At 36.8% G+C, this 16,368-nt stretch overlaps 1 protein-coding gene across 1 annotated transcript in view; it reads left to right on the top strand.

Moving 5' to 3' along the window:
• LOC145997416 (uncharacterized) overlaps positions 1-16,368 on the top strand; it is an 81,441-nt gene that overhangs the window by 53,934 nt on the left and 11,139 nt on the right. The window contains exons 11-16 of the mRNA XM_083134441.1: positions 1,107-1,249; positions 3,002-3,083; positions 4,579-4,697; positions 5,748-5,952; positions 7,903-7,961; positions 9,261-9,330. Coding sequence (XP_082990567.1) covers positions 1,107-1,249; positions 3,002-3,083; positions 4,579-4,697; positions 5,748-5,952; positions 7,903-7,961; positions 9,261-9,330 — 678 coding nt within the window. The remainder of the gene's footprint in view (positions 1-1,106; positions 1,250-3,001; positions 3,084-4,578; positions 4,698-5,747; positions 5,953-7,902; positions 7,962-9,260; positions 9,331-16,368) is intronic.

The following is a 16,368-nucleotide window of genomic DNA, read 5'->3' as shown; positions in this document are numbered from 1 at the left end:
ACCGCATTGCATATTAGTGCCACTATCTTCAATGGATACTGTTACCATATTCAGAAACTGTAGAATTTAAGCTTTACAATGATATTTAACATGACAGTATTCCATAAGTATGAAAAATCAATGCAAGTGTCACAAAATCATGGAATGACCCTGTATGGTTCCATGTTGACTGTCCGAATTATTCCATGCATAATACGCACTACAGTTTTTGGGGGCAAAAATTTTGGAAAATAATGCACATTATACATGAGTAAATGCAGTATGTACTAAAAAGACATAAATGTGAATACAAATATGCATTAAAACAGATAAAATGTAAAATATAAATTTTAATAACATGTTCCAAAAATTGTGTATTGTATTTACGCGTGTATAATGCACACCCTGGTTTTTGAAGGGGAAAAGTGACAAAAAATTATATCTGATATAACGCACAGTATAATCCAGGTTCAAGAAATGGCTTCCTTAGTTGTAGGTCGTAAAGCTGTTGGTATGCCGATCAAGAGTGAATGACATCCTACCTATTCAATTAGCAGCCTGTGGCTGTGTGGACCAAGAGGAGAATATCCTCTTGTGTAAACAAAAAGTCATCATGCAAACATCTGTCCCCCAGTAATAAAATATTCACATTTACTCTTTTATTTGCTGAAAAAATATTTATAAGGCCAAGCAATAATTTTGAATAACCATATATATAAATGGGTTGTTTGTACATGATTTATTAATTTTAAGTGGTTATGATTATGGCTTGGAAGTTAATGGAAAATTGTTTTTCATTTTTCCAAACTTTAAGCATAGTGCTAAACATAATGTTGGTCGATTTTTCTTTAAGCTAGAACCAGAAAACATTGCTATATTTGACTTTCCAGGGGCCTTTTAGGGGGATATTGCATGTTGCTCTTCCATGGTCAGAGGAACAAGGAGGGAGACGGATAAATTCTTTGCAATATTAAGATCATTTTATGGTAACTTTTTAGAGAAATTGTAGTTATCAAATTCTGAGCTGTGATTCTACCATTGCATATGTATAATCCTTTTCTTTCAGAAGTTAACATTTATATTTATCTACACAAATATTTAGATATAAAAAAACTTTCTTTCCACAGGAAACAAGTAAAGAGGCATTGGCACCTGAAGAAGCCTCAGATAAAACAAAAAACACTGAGGTTTCTGCAAGAATTGACTTAGCACCACAAACTGATGATCAAAGCTATAAATTAGAACAGTTGCTATACCCTGCTATTCACAGGTACGATTATCACATTATGTATTACCTCCTGTATATTTTTCTTGTAACAGTTGTATATAATTGGAAACGCCACGTTTTCTTGGTTACATGATATCTTTTAAGAGTACATTGAGATTTTAAACAAACTTAATTCAGTAGTAACACTGTTAAGCCTTGCTTCCATGTTAATAAAACATTAAAATACTGACCAAGGCAGAATTTTTTGTATAAAAAAAATGTATACACTAAAAAGGTAACGTTTCCACCCTCTAACATTATCTTCTTCAGACAAATATTCAGACTAGAATGATGAAAATTACAAAACATCATCTTATATATACACACTCCCAGACAGGGTCAATACACAAAACAACATGAAGGCACCAGTCCTTATCTTAGAACATTTCCTGTCAGGAATTTCTGAGTGTGGAATCTACTGACAGGTAATTGACTCTACCTGGTGACGTAAACAGAAGAAGAAAGAAGATAAAGAAACAGGAGAGGGGGAAAAGAAGGAAAAAGAGAGGTGGTTTGGTATAAGGAGTATTGGGAAAGCCACAGAGATGATAAGCAAAGTGCTTAGAAAAGTGGGTATAAAAACATACAGAAAGAGAGGCTGCAACATTTTAACGATAGCGAACAAGAAGGAGGAAGAGGAGAGGATTATATATGAGGTTCAGTGCAAGGAATGTGATAGTGTGTACATAGGGGAAACAAAAAAAAGATACTGAAAGACAGGTTGAAGCAACATAAGGATGACGTAAGATTAAAGAGGGAGAAAAATGCTATATTCAAGCACACAAAAGAAACAGGACACGACATAGAATGGGAAAAGGCTAGGAGGATAGGGAGGGAGAAGAGGGGAATAGTGAGAAATTGGAAAGAGGCCAAGGAAATAGAGAAAAAAGGAGAAAAAGAAAGAATGAATTGGAATGGGGGGCTGAAAATCAACAAGGAATGGAGAGGAGTGTTAGAAAGAGTTGAAAGGATGAGAGAAAGGAAGGAGGAAAGAAGAAGAAAGAATAATAAAGAAAGAAGAGAGGGGGAAGGAGTCTAGGAGGTAAGGAATCTGTATAAGTCCATTAGTGGAGGAATTGATAAGGCACAGACTCTCACCAGGTACCTGTCAATTACCTGTCAGGTAGTGTCAATTACCTGTGAGGAGATTCCACACTCAGAAATTCCTGACAGGAAATGTTCCTAGATAAGGACTGGTGCCTTCATGTTGTTTTGTGTATTGATCCTGTCTGGGAGTGTGTATATATATGATGTTTTGTAATTTTCATCATTCTAGTGTGAATATTCGTCTGAGAAAGACCCTGTTAGAGGGTGGAAACTACATTTTTAGTGTATATTTTTTTTTATAGAATAATTCTGCCTTGGTCAGTATTTTAATGTTTTATTAATTCAGTAGTGTTACTTTTCTTTAATAAACTTTTACTTGTGCTGTTGCTCCCATAGTTGTAAATAGTTCTGTCAAGGTCCCTAAGAGCTTGGCTGCAATGGTGATTGGATTTGAGCAAAGCATGTGTACTCCTGAAATGTTACATCAAAAATTGTGTTCATGTTCTTGTTAGAACCATAATCTTCCGAGAGAAATGTGCAAATATTGTTGGCAACCTCAACTTTTGTGGATGTAGTTTCTTGATTTGATCACTGCAGCAAATTGTGCTGAGTATGGTGTGAAATCTTTAAAATATTGTTGAAATTACCTTACAAATTTTGCATTTGCTATTAGTTATGATGAATATAATCTGAAATGTATTTTTGCAGCATTGAAAATAACGAGTCGCAACCTAAGAACATAAAGAAAACTCCTACAAGGACATCACCTAGAAAGGCAGCTCGCAAGCAGGTAAGATTTTTAACATTTCATTTTTCTTGTATTTATTTTGTGAAAATGAGGATACGAGCACTACAAATCAGCCATCATTACAGGATCATCTAGCTAATTCTCATGTCAAGCAACTCATTCCCATACTACTCACCCTCACACCCCATTATTTATACTACTGGAGCACTTACCCACACTGAGAATTCTGATATCATTTGGCTTTTGTACACACAGACTTATCCTCCACCACCAGTTAACATTGTCACCTGGTAATCAAGGGGTTCCAGATTTGGAACCCTGTGGAGAGAAATAGTTGTTTGGGTCCCATTTCAAACTGCAGGCCCAGTCTTGATTAGCCTATCTGTGCATAAAGTGTGCTTAAAACAAAAACTCAAAAAAAACTCCCAACACTTTCAGTATAGCCAATGCTGCAAAATAATTTCATTTTATTATAGTGTGTTCATTTTCTCACCCTGCCACAGGAAGCAACCTGGAAGTGGACCACGATCATCAAAGAAGAACACGAACATCATCTTACGAACAAAGTCGACTTGTCTACTTTTCTTGGGTCTCGGGGACGATGGGTGTTTCCACTCCTTGTTGTCGCGTTTACTCTTTGGCATATACCGGCTGAGAAGATCTCGTCCATTGCCACAATGCGCTCGAGGAAACCCTCGCCCTCTGTCGAGTACCGCAGGAGATGTGTGAGACTCTTCCCCATCCGTGTAGCCTTTTGCTCCTCTGTGAGCATCTTTGGCACCCAGGCTGCACACACCTTCTGGTATTGAAGGTGTTCATGAACAATAGTGCATGCTGTACCATGACTAATGCCAAGTTCAGACTAATCCCCCCGACACTTCTGTATGAGTTCAACGGCAGAAATGGACTCATCCGTAATGGCACATTTAGGGTGCCCACTACCCGCCGCATCAGACACTGTTGTGTGTCTTGTTCAAAACCGACCCGTCCACTAATTCCTTGTATGCACTCACCACCATACACAGCAGTCATACACTCGTAAATGTTCCCTGGTGTTTTGCCCTCTGCTGTCAAAAACTGTATTACGGATCGCTGAGGTGCCATTGGTGGCACCTGACACTGTGAACGCCTCACTGAATGACTGACTGGCACCTTGGAGGCACATTGCACATACACAACCTCCCTTCCCTGCCAGTGCTGCCACCTAGCGACGTGGTCTGGAACTCGTTTCTCAGACATGTGGCGTACCCCAGCCTGGCCTACATATCCCGTAAGTTTCATCGCTCCGTCACTTTATTTCACTTTTTCACGGCATTAATCCAATTATTTATTGACCGTACCAAATACAAATTAACACTCAGTTTAGTTTGGTGCATCTCAAAGGCATTAGCGGTAGGCACAGAATCAGATGTAGATATGTGCAAAACCATAGAGATCTGTTTCATAATTTAATCATGGTGTTAATGCTTTACTTATTTAATTTTATTAAATATTATTTATTTAATGCTTTACTTATTTAATTCCGTTTTGGTTTCAGCCTGCTCCCAAGAGAACTGTATCCACACCAAAGGAGAAAGCAAGATCAGGCCAATCCTCAGAAAAGAATGTTCAAAAGGGAATGAAGAATGCATACCTGGTTGGAAGTCATACTAGCCCGTAAGTACTAAATTAATACACACCAAACTATCTTGCTGCATAAGATTAAAGTATAACTGATAAAATGGAATTAAACTCTATGGTGTGAGTGCCATTGTGAGCTGAGAGGATTTTCATGGGGTGATGAACGAGTGGAAGTAGTCTGTCAGTCCCCCCCACTGGCCAAGAAATGTCAAGGAAATCAATTTTGGAATTAAGAATGTCATGTAAAATTCTTCCGACATCTTTCATCATCTTGTGGGTTTATTGAAGACACTTTCTGTTGTCCAATTTTTTTGTGAATACAAGATTTTGGTGGTATACTTCCTTCGCCATACATATTCTGAAATGCCCTTTGACATTGTTTAAATGAAGTAGTTCACCAGTATTCATGAACAATAAAGGTGTACTGTTCAACTAAGTACATCTTGTGAAACAGACCGAGTAAACCTATATTTGGTGTTAGGAGTGACCCTTTCCCAAAACACCCAAATGAGGTGTTCAGAGCACAAGTGGTGTAACTCCACTTTTCATGGAAATAGAGTTACGCATATAACTTAGAACTGTGAGGTATCAACATTTCAGTGCTAGAAGTAAGTATCTCCTAAGTTCCAAATTCTTGCTCATAGAGGTACCACTATGTCTCTTCTTCCACGTAGTACAGCCTGGACTGCATTTTTCAGACTGGCGAGGCTCTGCCATCAAAACTCACAGCCAGTATAATTCTCTGTGGGACTCGTATGGTATCGTCCTTATGTGTTTGTGAGTGTCCCTTCATCCATCTCATCTTAGCACCATTCGTCCTCATCTTCGTGATTATATCCAGAACTAGCATAAAAGTGAAGTAAAATAAACTTAATCAACCAGCCAGATGCATGTCAACATTATGGTAGAATCCATTTGTTTGAGAGGTGTGGTGGTTCTGTAAGCTTTGCCTATGTAAATTTCACAGCAAAATTTAGAGTTATTGAGGAAATATTCATTTTTCTAGTGAGAGAACCACCCCTTTCTGATGATGAAGCAAGTGGTAACTCAGATTTGTCAAACACAACTTTTATTTCTTCCTTGCAGTGTATTGAAGTTTGTTGTGGCAGTTGAATCAAAGTCAAAGAAAGCAAGATCAGGAAGCAAGTTGCCTGTTAAAAAAAGCAGCCCAGTTTCTAAGAAGAGGAAAGAAGCTTTCAGAGATGCTAGAAAATCTGACACAAGCGATAGTGAGATGAGCGATTCTAATGCTTGCAAAGGTTGCGATGTTTTTGGTCCTGATGTGCATCAGGTAATTTCTACTCCTTTACGTAAGAATAGTTAATGTAATGCATAAGCACTCTTAAAGATGTTGATAAATGGTGGTAGCATTAAAATTCGGAGAAATTTCAAGGGTGGCAAATGGTCTATAACGTTATTTTTTAAAAATATGATCAATACAGTCGTGACTAGAATTCATGAATTCTTGTTTTCATTATTTGATTTTGTTGATACATGATTTTCCAGTGAAATTACAGATATATCAGGCGCGGCTCGTGCATTATTTTCCTGGGGGTTCACCGAAGTCATATGACACATATTCAGTTTCTGCAAATAGAATTTCTTCGGGAAACAAAGAGATGGGGGGGTGGGGCTTAAAAGATTAGTACATATTTTTTTCATAGAAATTTCGGGTTTTATGGACGTCCTCAGGATTTGTTCCAGGGATGGGAAGCAAGATCATTTTTTTCCAGTGGGGACAAACAAGGCACATTTTTCCTTGTAATAGAGCTGTTCTCTCAAAAAACACTCCTTCAGTCCCTGCAACGTCTTTATAATAATCATCATAAATTACTGTGACTGAAATGAAATTATATGTGTGTAATAAATAGTTTTAGGTTGACATTAATTTTCCAGGTGGGTGTGGCCCCTTTTCCCCTTCCGGACATCCATGCCTGCAATTATAAAACGACTAATCACAATGGTCCTACAATTATTAAAGGGAAATGGCAACCAATGGCATGTACATACTAGAAACCTGAGACCCTTTCATTGGAACGCTACAGTTTTTTTTTCTTTCTTCAAATTTGGAGTTGGTCGACCAGCACGTGCTTTATCTCTAATTCTCTTTCAACAGACGAGAAGGTATGTTTCCTTTAATTGTATGAATTTTAGCAGCTGTTTCTTACCTGCGCTGCGCAGACAGCAACACCTACACTGCATCAAATGACGTTACATAGTCCATCCTTTGGAGCATCAATACTTTGCAACAACTGTCCAAGCACTTTGAAAACTTACAACCTTGAAACATTGACACCGACAGGGTTTGTCACATCTTCGTTTCTTGTCTAAGATCACGCCATTCTTTTACTTTCACATATCCGAAGTGTTTCCATCTTTAAGGAAAAAGTCTGAATGCACGCACCAGTTATTTTAGTAATGTATTTCTTTTATTTTAATTCAGTGTGTCTAATTCCAGCTTTCATTATTTCTACTCATCCTTCTCTGTCACAATTTTGCATTTATGCCAAGAAGTTCGGCACAAAAATTATTCAACAGAGAAGATAGAATATGTAATGAATGCGCTTCAAAGTTGAACCTCACAGGGCAACACTGGAAGGAAGGAACCAATTGGGTCTCACTCGCAGCGAGGACTGTGCCTTCTGGTTTCTGCTGCTGCTTCTAAGAGAGCACAAACTGCGCATGACCGTTGGTTGGAGATCGAGGTTCCTCAGTATCCTTTGCCATGTATTTTGCCCATATAATTACCCCGAGCTTCTGCCTCCTGCCTGAACCTTCACTATGGCAGGAGCCCTCCTGTGGGGGTTCAGCTGAGGGTCTGCACGAGGGCGGCCGATTCGCGATTTCTCTTTCTCAGCAAAAGAATTTGCCGTGTTACGGACACAAATACATGACTTCTTGTGTAAAAATTTTAGCGAAAAATTGTCAAAAGTTGAAGACATTGTTTATTGTCCATTCTTGAGGTAAATGCCGTATATTACTGGAGGTTCACTGATCCTGTGTGCTATAAGGCCAACCACGCCTGAGGTATATTTACAGATCAATTAAATATAATATATGCCTTTCATCAATTTTTCTTAACCTAGTAATAACTATTACTGAAATAGTACATTACATCATTTATATGAGCAGCAGCTTACGTATGTGCAGTATAGTTCACATTGTGGCTACCTTGTAATGAATATCAATGTGTTACACTTGTCAATTCTAAAGGTTATTGAAAAACTTTTCTCTTTTCCAGCATGATTCAGTGGAAGATTCCCACAGCAAAGACGCTACGGAGGCTAACATGCAGCAGAGGTAATAGTCACCTTTGAAAACAAACCTTGAGTTAATAAACACCTACTTATATGTAAATATCTGTATCTCTTATGTAAGCTATCAACATTACAGGAAAATGAATTGCATAATCAGCATCACAAAATTGATCAGAAAACCATGAAAAAGAAACAAAAACGTAAAAATTTTGTTGTGTAGTTTTATTTTTGGTATATGGTTCAATACATCTTCTGCCACTAGGAAGAGTCAAAAATTATCTGCACTTTTCACCACAACTTTCTTTAGGCTGGCCACACTTACTTCAGTGCTTGAATGCTGAAAGGTGGTACTCTGTGGTAAGTAGCTGAGGTTTCATATTAATTATTACATTTTCTTTCCTTTGTAACAGATTGATGGCAGCGCTGCTGGCAGTGTGCACCAAGGAAAAACAGATACCAGTGATCTGAAGCTTATCGTGGATGCTTTCGCACACAGAACCAACCATGACTAACAATGGCGTGCCAAGAATTTTCGAAAAAGGGTTGGGTTTTTTAGTAGTCTGTCCTCATTTTGCCATCTTACCATGCCTTTGTCGTTCTTTTTGTTTAGGAATACTGGGTCAAAGGGGAAGGGGTTATAATTCCCTCCAACACCCTCCCCCCTTCAGGCATGCCACTGATGACTAATTTGCAGAGAGCATGCTACCTCATCGACTGCCACCGTGAGACCTGTCTGTTTGTCAGAATCATCTCTTGAACTTGTTGAATTTTCCTGTCAGTGGTGGAGATTTATTGGCATCCTGCTCCTGTTTCGTGCTTCACGCTTGAAAGGCAATTTTTAAACCTCTCGATCCACTCATACACACTTCTGCGTGGTAGAACCCTGTCCCCGTATCATACTGAAAGCGTGCAGTGAAATTCAGCCCCTGACACCTTCGGAGCAGAGAAAGCATTGCTCTGTTCTACCTTGGTGCACACTGCCAGCAGTGCGGCCATCTTTACACCGTTACAAAAGAGAGAGAAATGAGCGATTAATATGAAACCTTGGCCACATATCCACAAGAGTACCACCTTTCAGCACGTGAGCACTGAAGGCAGTGTGGCCAACCTAAAGAAAGTTATGGTGAATGTGTGTATAATTTTTGACTTCCCCCTCTTTATACAAATTTAGTGATTTGTTGAAAGAGTATTTGCATGTTAAAGTACATAGGTAATTTATTCTTGATTCATGCTTTCATAACCAGATTAGTAAAAAAAAAAAATCTTCATTGGAATTTTGCCCCTTTACTATAAGCTATATTAATTATGTGAATTATAATATTGTATTTATTTATAATTTCAGTGCAGCAAATATGGCCAAGAAGGTTTATCAGGGAAAGAAATCCTCTCCAAATCAAAAGTCTTCTAATCAGGTAGGCGTGTATTGTACAATGCAATTGAGGTTAATATTGACAATGGGGTGCTTCCAAATTTAGTGACAATAAGATTGTCTGTAGATTTTGATTTCTATGATGAACATGTACATCCAGAGGAAATTAAGGAGGTGAACGATTAAGAATTTCTTCATTAAACATTGGTCATTTTATATTGGATGTAAGAAAATTTTATGTCAGTATTCTAACATTATTGGTAAAAACTTCCAATTTGTTCAGTCCTTAGTTTGAAACATTAATCATGGGAATAATTTTTAGTACTCTTAATAATGTTAAATATAGGTTTCTCCATTCAAAACCAAAATTCTGATTTATCAACAATTCAGTACATACATACAAATAAAACATGAATTAACAATAAAAAAGGAATGGGGTATTTGATCACTATATATTTATGTCAAAGTTCATTCATTACATGAAGATTGGGTGTATAACAAGTATGTAGTCTTTAGAAATTAGTATCAGAGAAATGTAATAAGTGTGTGTTTAGGGTGTCCAGAAAGTCACGCTACCGACATGTTAAACATATGTAACTTTTGTGCAAAATGTCATAGAGACATCAAACGTGCACTGAGTATTAACTTTGTGTGGATATTTTTTTAAACAGTAAACAAGAAAATTATGCTCTGCATGAAAGTTCAGTATGCAGAAAAAGTTACTAAGGTGTCAAAAAGTTTTTGTTCGAAGTAAAAACAATACATGAATTATAGACAGCTGTGGAGTTGTTTGCAATAAATTTTGATGTGTGTCAACAGTCTCTCTGAATATTTATTGAATTGGAAAAAGAACAGCCTATTTTTTTGTACGATAAACTTCAAATCTTTTCTTTAATTTGGGCAGATAGAATAACATAGCCAGATGTCGGGCACACCTGGTACTGCCTTCTGACACAACCAATGTTACCAGTGCACCTCATAATCTTAAAAAAAAAAAAAAACACCACTTTTTATGAGTATGTCGTAGTTCACCCCATAAATCATCTGTATTACATAAAATGCGTAAAAAAAATACCGAGAGAGACCATCAATACACATTTAAAATTATTACAAACGACTCGAGCTGTCTGTTATTCATGTTTGTTTTTACTTCCTACAAAAACTTTTTGACAACTTAGTATCTTTTTCCACATACTGAACTTCCATGCAGAGCACGATTTTCTTGTTTAAAAAATATCCACATAGACAAAGTTTATATCCAGTGTGTTTCATTTGCTCACCTAGTTGTTGCATGACCTTGTACTAGGTGGTGGGGCTTGCATGCTCTGATAATTCGCTAGGCTATACCGGTGGTATCTGCTACCAGTAGGGTCTCCCGTATCGGGAAGGCTAGCGAGGAGGAGCCAGACCAAGAAGCAACCTACTGGTAAACGGCTCTAATGGCGGATGGTCATCTCAACGACAGAGGAGGCGAATGTACCTAGAGGAGTAACACCTCTTTAGAAAGAAAAACAAAAACATGGTTCAGCTGGCTCCGGCTGATAGTGCCATGTAAGAGCCCCTTGCCAGGGTTACGGTGAAGTCCTCAACGGCCGATACAGTGGAGAAGGAGTCCTTTGATATGGTGCAGATGGCAGAAGAGGCAACCTGCTCTCTTGGGGGTAATGAAGAGAGAACCACTGCCTTGTGGAGAAGAGGAATTTTTAAAGGCTAAGGGAGAAAACCCCAACAGAAAAATCCAGCCTTGGTTCCAGAGGCTGCAAACTTTACCCACTGGACATCTTATCGCCTGCCAATGCCGGTCCCAAGCCCGGATAAGAAAGGAGGAGGGTTGGAGTGAGTAAAGAGACTCCGTAAAATAGAAAAAGAGGAGCACCAAGATCTAATGCTCCGTGCAAGCCAAGAGGCAAAGAGGAGGCAGCCCCTCCACTGGGATAGGATGCTGTAGGCCAATTCCCTGCACATTCATATTTTACATGATTAAAAGAACAAACAGAGAGCTAGCTAGATTACAAGGAAGATGAACTGGAGAGGACATGGTACGACGACTTTTGGAAATGGAATGTTAGAGGCATAAATGGTAAAGAGTGTGAGTTAGTTAAGGTAATCAAAGGGACAAGAATAAAATATCTAGCCCTGACAGAAATTAAGAAAAAGGGTAAGGGAATAGAAGAAATAGATGAAGGCTTCCTTCTGATATATACTGGAGTAGATCGAAAGGAATGAGCAAAAGCAGGGATAACATGCATGATTCACCGAGACAAGAAAGAGAACATATAGGAATGGAAATATGCCAACGAAAGAATAATGACTGTAGATATAACTGAAAAAAGGAAGAGATAACATTAGTTGTTATATATGCTCCAAATGAGGATGAAATAACACAAAACAACAGTTTTATGAAACATTGCAAGGAACAATAGAAGAAATTGAGAAACAAGTCATTCTTTTAGGTGACATGAATGCCAGAGTTGGAAACAAACCAGAGGACTGGGAAGGGGTAATAGGAAAATATGGGAAAGAAGCAATTAATATCAATGAAAAAATGTTGCTGGAATTTAGCTTCATGAATGACTTAGTTATTTTAAATACTATGTTCCCACAAGCATGTACATAGATATACTAGGGAAGAACCACGAAGGAATGGTAAATCTATTATAGATTACATAATGGTAGAAAGAGATAGGAAAAAGTTTGTTAGAGATGCTAGAGTTAAAAGAGGAGCAGAAATAAATAGTGACCACAAGTTATTAATATTAGAGAAGGTCTTTACAATGCATAGGCAAGAAACCACCAGAACAAAGTACAAAAGAAAAGGAAATGAAAGAGTAAACACACAAAGGAGGATTAAAGGTTTTAAATTAAAGAAGGCAGATATACAAAAAAAAGTATAGAGAAGCAGTAGAAGAAGCACTCAAAAAATGTGAATCCTGGGAGAGAGAAGAGAACAAAGTTATGGATTTAGCTGAAAAACACCCTCCTCATGAAGTAGCACGAGATTGTGGAACAAGTAAGGGCCTCCCCTATGGCGCAGTGGTAGCGTCATTGCCTTGTAATCAAGGGGTCCCGGGTTCGATACCCGGTGGAGGCACAAGTGGTTCGGATCCCACTTTAAACTGTAGGTCCAGTCCCGATTAGCCTTACTGTGCAAAAAGTGGACTTAAAACAACAACTCAACTCAAACTGTGGAACAAGTAAAATAAATATGAAAAGAAAAATGACAAGCTGGCATTAAAATGAAAGTGGAAGATAAGAAAAAGAAATGGAAGAAATATTTAATGATACGAACATTGGAAACATTTGAAGAGTACAGAATTCAAAGAGATAAAGTAAAGAATATAGTCCAGAAAGAAATTTGGGAAGATTTTGGAAGAGCTATGGTGAAAAATTACTCAGATAACCGAAAGCTGTTCTATAAAGCCTTCAGAAAACCTAAAGAATGCCCATTAAAATGTATATATTATGAGAGGAAAAACTCCCAACAAATTCTGAAGAAATTATAAAGAGACGAAGAAGATATTTCCAAGAATTTTTGGAAACTACTGATGAACAGAATGTTACATATGATGGCGAAGATTATAGAGAACAAACAGTAAATCAAGAAAATAGAAGAGACGAAGAACAGGAAATCACTGGAGATGAACTTCAAAGAGCTGTAAGAAAAATGAAACTAGGGAAAGCACCAGGACACGATGGTATGCACCTGAAATGATTAAACTGTGGGACGACGAGGAAAACAATTATTATTGAAGATAATAAACATATGCTGGAAGGAGAAAAGAATAGTGAAAAACTGAGAAGCCTCAATTATAATCCCTATTTTTAAAAAAGGGGACAACAGAGTATCTAAAAACCATAGAGGAATTTCCCTGTTGAGTGTCCCCAGTAAGATATATTCTAGAATTCTATAAACAAGACTTGAGGAAAGAAATAGAAGATAACTTGGAAGAAACAGAAAGGGGATTTAGGTCAGGAAGAAGTGTGCAGAACCATATATTTACTTTAAGACAGATCATAGAAAAAGTCATTGAATATGATAAAGAATTATACTTATGTTTCATTGACTTGTCTTTGATAGAGTTCCTCGGCATGTGTTATGGAAAGTATTAAGAAAAAAGGGAATAATCCAAGAACTAATAAAAGCCATACAAAGTATTTTCAAGGAATGCAGAAGTTATGTAAGGACGAGCAATAATAAATCAGAGGAGTTTGAAGTTACAGCCGGAGTAAGACAAGGCGATATACTATCACCTTACTTGTTTACCAAGTGTAATACTAGTGAAACTTGGCCTATATCTATATCTACAAACCAATCCAACTTAAGTATGCCTAACAACATCATCAGTATCACTTCTTCATACTCTGAACAATCAGGTGTTAATTTTGGTTTTGAGAATTCTCATGGGGAAGTTAGAGCATGTTGTTCTCTCATACTTCATTGGATTTAAAGATAGGTTATCTCAATATACAGGGATTTGGCAAAAAACATGAAATTATTAATGATTTTGCTAATGAAAATAGTTTTGATGCTGTTTGTCAAAGTGAGGAAACTTTAACTATGTGAATAATAAACCTACTAGGGGTTCAGCATGCCTGGACGATATATTTACAAACATAAAAACATCTCGTATAACATGTGATGTAACTTATTTGCATACTCAGATCATGATTCTCCTTGGCTAAAAATACATAACTTAGAACCGTGTGACTGTAACTGTAAGGAATCTAAAATAGTGATCTCGAGACCAATAACGGATGATAAAATATTAAACTTCAGGAACTTGCTCTGTAATATAAACTGGTTAGATCTGTTCAGTAAACCTCAGTCCTTGGATACAGAACACACATTGGCTGATGTAACATTTGAAAAGTTTCTAACGGTATTTTTAGATATTTATGATAGGAGTATTCCCCAGAAAAAGTGTAAAGTTAGTCTCAAAGTTAATAAGAAGAAAATACCAAAAAGGAATGCTGATTGGTACACTCCTAAGTTAGCCGGTATGAAATGTAGGGTTTTATTATACTTAGATTTATGTAAGATGGATAAGACAGATCTGGCTAAATCAAAGAAAGGAATACAAATGGGCTATAAATGAATCAAAGAAATTGTATAATCTTAACTAATATTGAGGCATCCAGGAATAAATGCAAGACTGCCTGGAAATTAATTAATTCGATTGCCAAATACAGCAAAAAAGATGTTATAGAAATCTCCCCTAATGACTTTAATAAGTTTTGTATTAATTCTGCTGAGAAAATTCGTAACAACATTGTACGACCCTCTGCAACAGTTTCCGACTTACTTGAACAGTATAGCGTAAGACATTCTGAAATAACTCCAGAGATATTATAGATGATATGAAAAAGCTGAAACAATCAGATAGTGTGGATATCTATGATTTATCCAGTAATCTTGTTAAAAATGATCATAGATTGTATAAGTCTTCCACTGACCTTTTGTATAAATATGTCTTAGGGAAGGAACCTTTCCAAATGTATTGAAATTATCAAGGGTTGTACCAATTTATAAAAAAGGTGAGGAAAATTGTTTAGCCAGCTACCGTCCCATCTCACTGACACTAGTGTTTTCAAAAGTTTTAGAATCAATTATGCAATTACTTGGACCAATATAACTTCATTTGCCAATCACAGTTTGGTTTCAGGAAGGGTAAGTCAACAGTTGATGCCATGGACTCTTTAATCAAAAATGTACTTAAGGCCTACGAAACTAAGGACTTTGCTCAGGCCTCTTTCTGTGACCTGAGCAGGGCTTTTGATTGTGTAGAACACACTTCACTTTTAAAAAAGATGACATACTATGGCATTGGTGGTACAGATCTTAAACTATTTCATTCATACCTTCAGAACCGTAAACAAATTGTCTGCATAGGAATGGAGAGGTCAAATGTAGCTGAGGTCAAATGCGGTGTACCTCAAGGTTCGGTTTTGGACCTTTATTGTTTGCTCTCATGATGAATGATTTACCATTTTGCGTCACTGCTCACACAATACTATATGCAGATGATACTACCTTCTTTAATGCCAGCTCTGACTTTAACACTCTTAAAGCCATAACTGATAATACCCTGTATCAATCTTCTTTATGGTTCAGAGCTAATGGTTTTTTGCTGAATGAAAGTAAAACCCAGCATATGTTTTTCAGTCTTACAGACATCCTGATCGATAATAGCTCAGACAATGTGAAATTTCTAGGTATTGTCATTGATAATAAATTATCATGGGAGACACATATTAAATACACAACTGCCAAGCTCTCCAGGGTTATATATTTGTTAAGGAATCTAACCAGTCATGTACCTGAAGATTATGTAAGATCAACTTACTTTGCTTTCTTTCAAAGCATTATTTCATATGGAATTTTACTTTGGGGGAACTGCAGTTATGTACAAGAAATTTTAATACTGCAGAAAAAAGCCGTGAGAATAATTACAAACTCACACAAATTAGTTCATTGTAAGCCACTGTTCATTAAGTTAAAATTTATGACTGATAAATCTATATATTTACACTGTGCTGTTGTATGTAAAGAAAAATTTGTCACAGCTATAAAGTAGACAAGATGTACATTCCTATACTACAAGAAACAACAGACATATAAATATACCATATCATAGATTCTCAAAATCCCAGAATAGTTATGAAGCTCTAAGATTAAGACTATTTAATAAGCTACCTCTTGATGTGACAAGTATTCCTATGAATGTATTTAAACATAAACTGTATGCCTGGTTAGTTGCTACACCATTGTACTCAACTCAAGAATTTCTTGAAATTAAAAGTATTGTATTTTAGTGCAACTTAAACATAAAAGGGGTTATAATTTTATAATATTTTACAATATATTTCACATGTATTTTGCTCTTGACGTTGTCTATTGCTGTACAAGCTTAATGGCAATAAAATATTATTATTATTATTATTTATAATTTTAATGGACGATGTGCTAAAAGAAATTAAAACAAAAATGAGGAAGTTTCAAGTAGGATATTGAAGAATGAAAGCAGTAAATATTTCAGAGCTGCTGTATGCAGATGATATAGTTCTCTTTGCTAACTCACAA

This window comes from Lepisma saccharinum, chromosome 13 (assembly GCF_977018435.1).
Source record: "Lepisma saccharinum chromosome 13, izLepSacc3.1, whole genome shotgun sequence".
NCBI lineage: Eukaryota > Metazoa > Arthropoda > Insecta > Zygentoma > Lepismatidae > Lepisma > Lepisma saccharinum.
The sequence above is the reverse complement of the archived record's forward strand: the minus strand, read 5'-3'. Positions and strand labels throughout refer to the sequence as shown.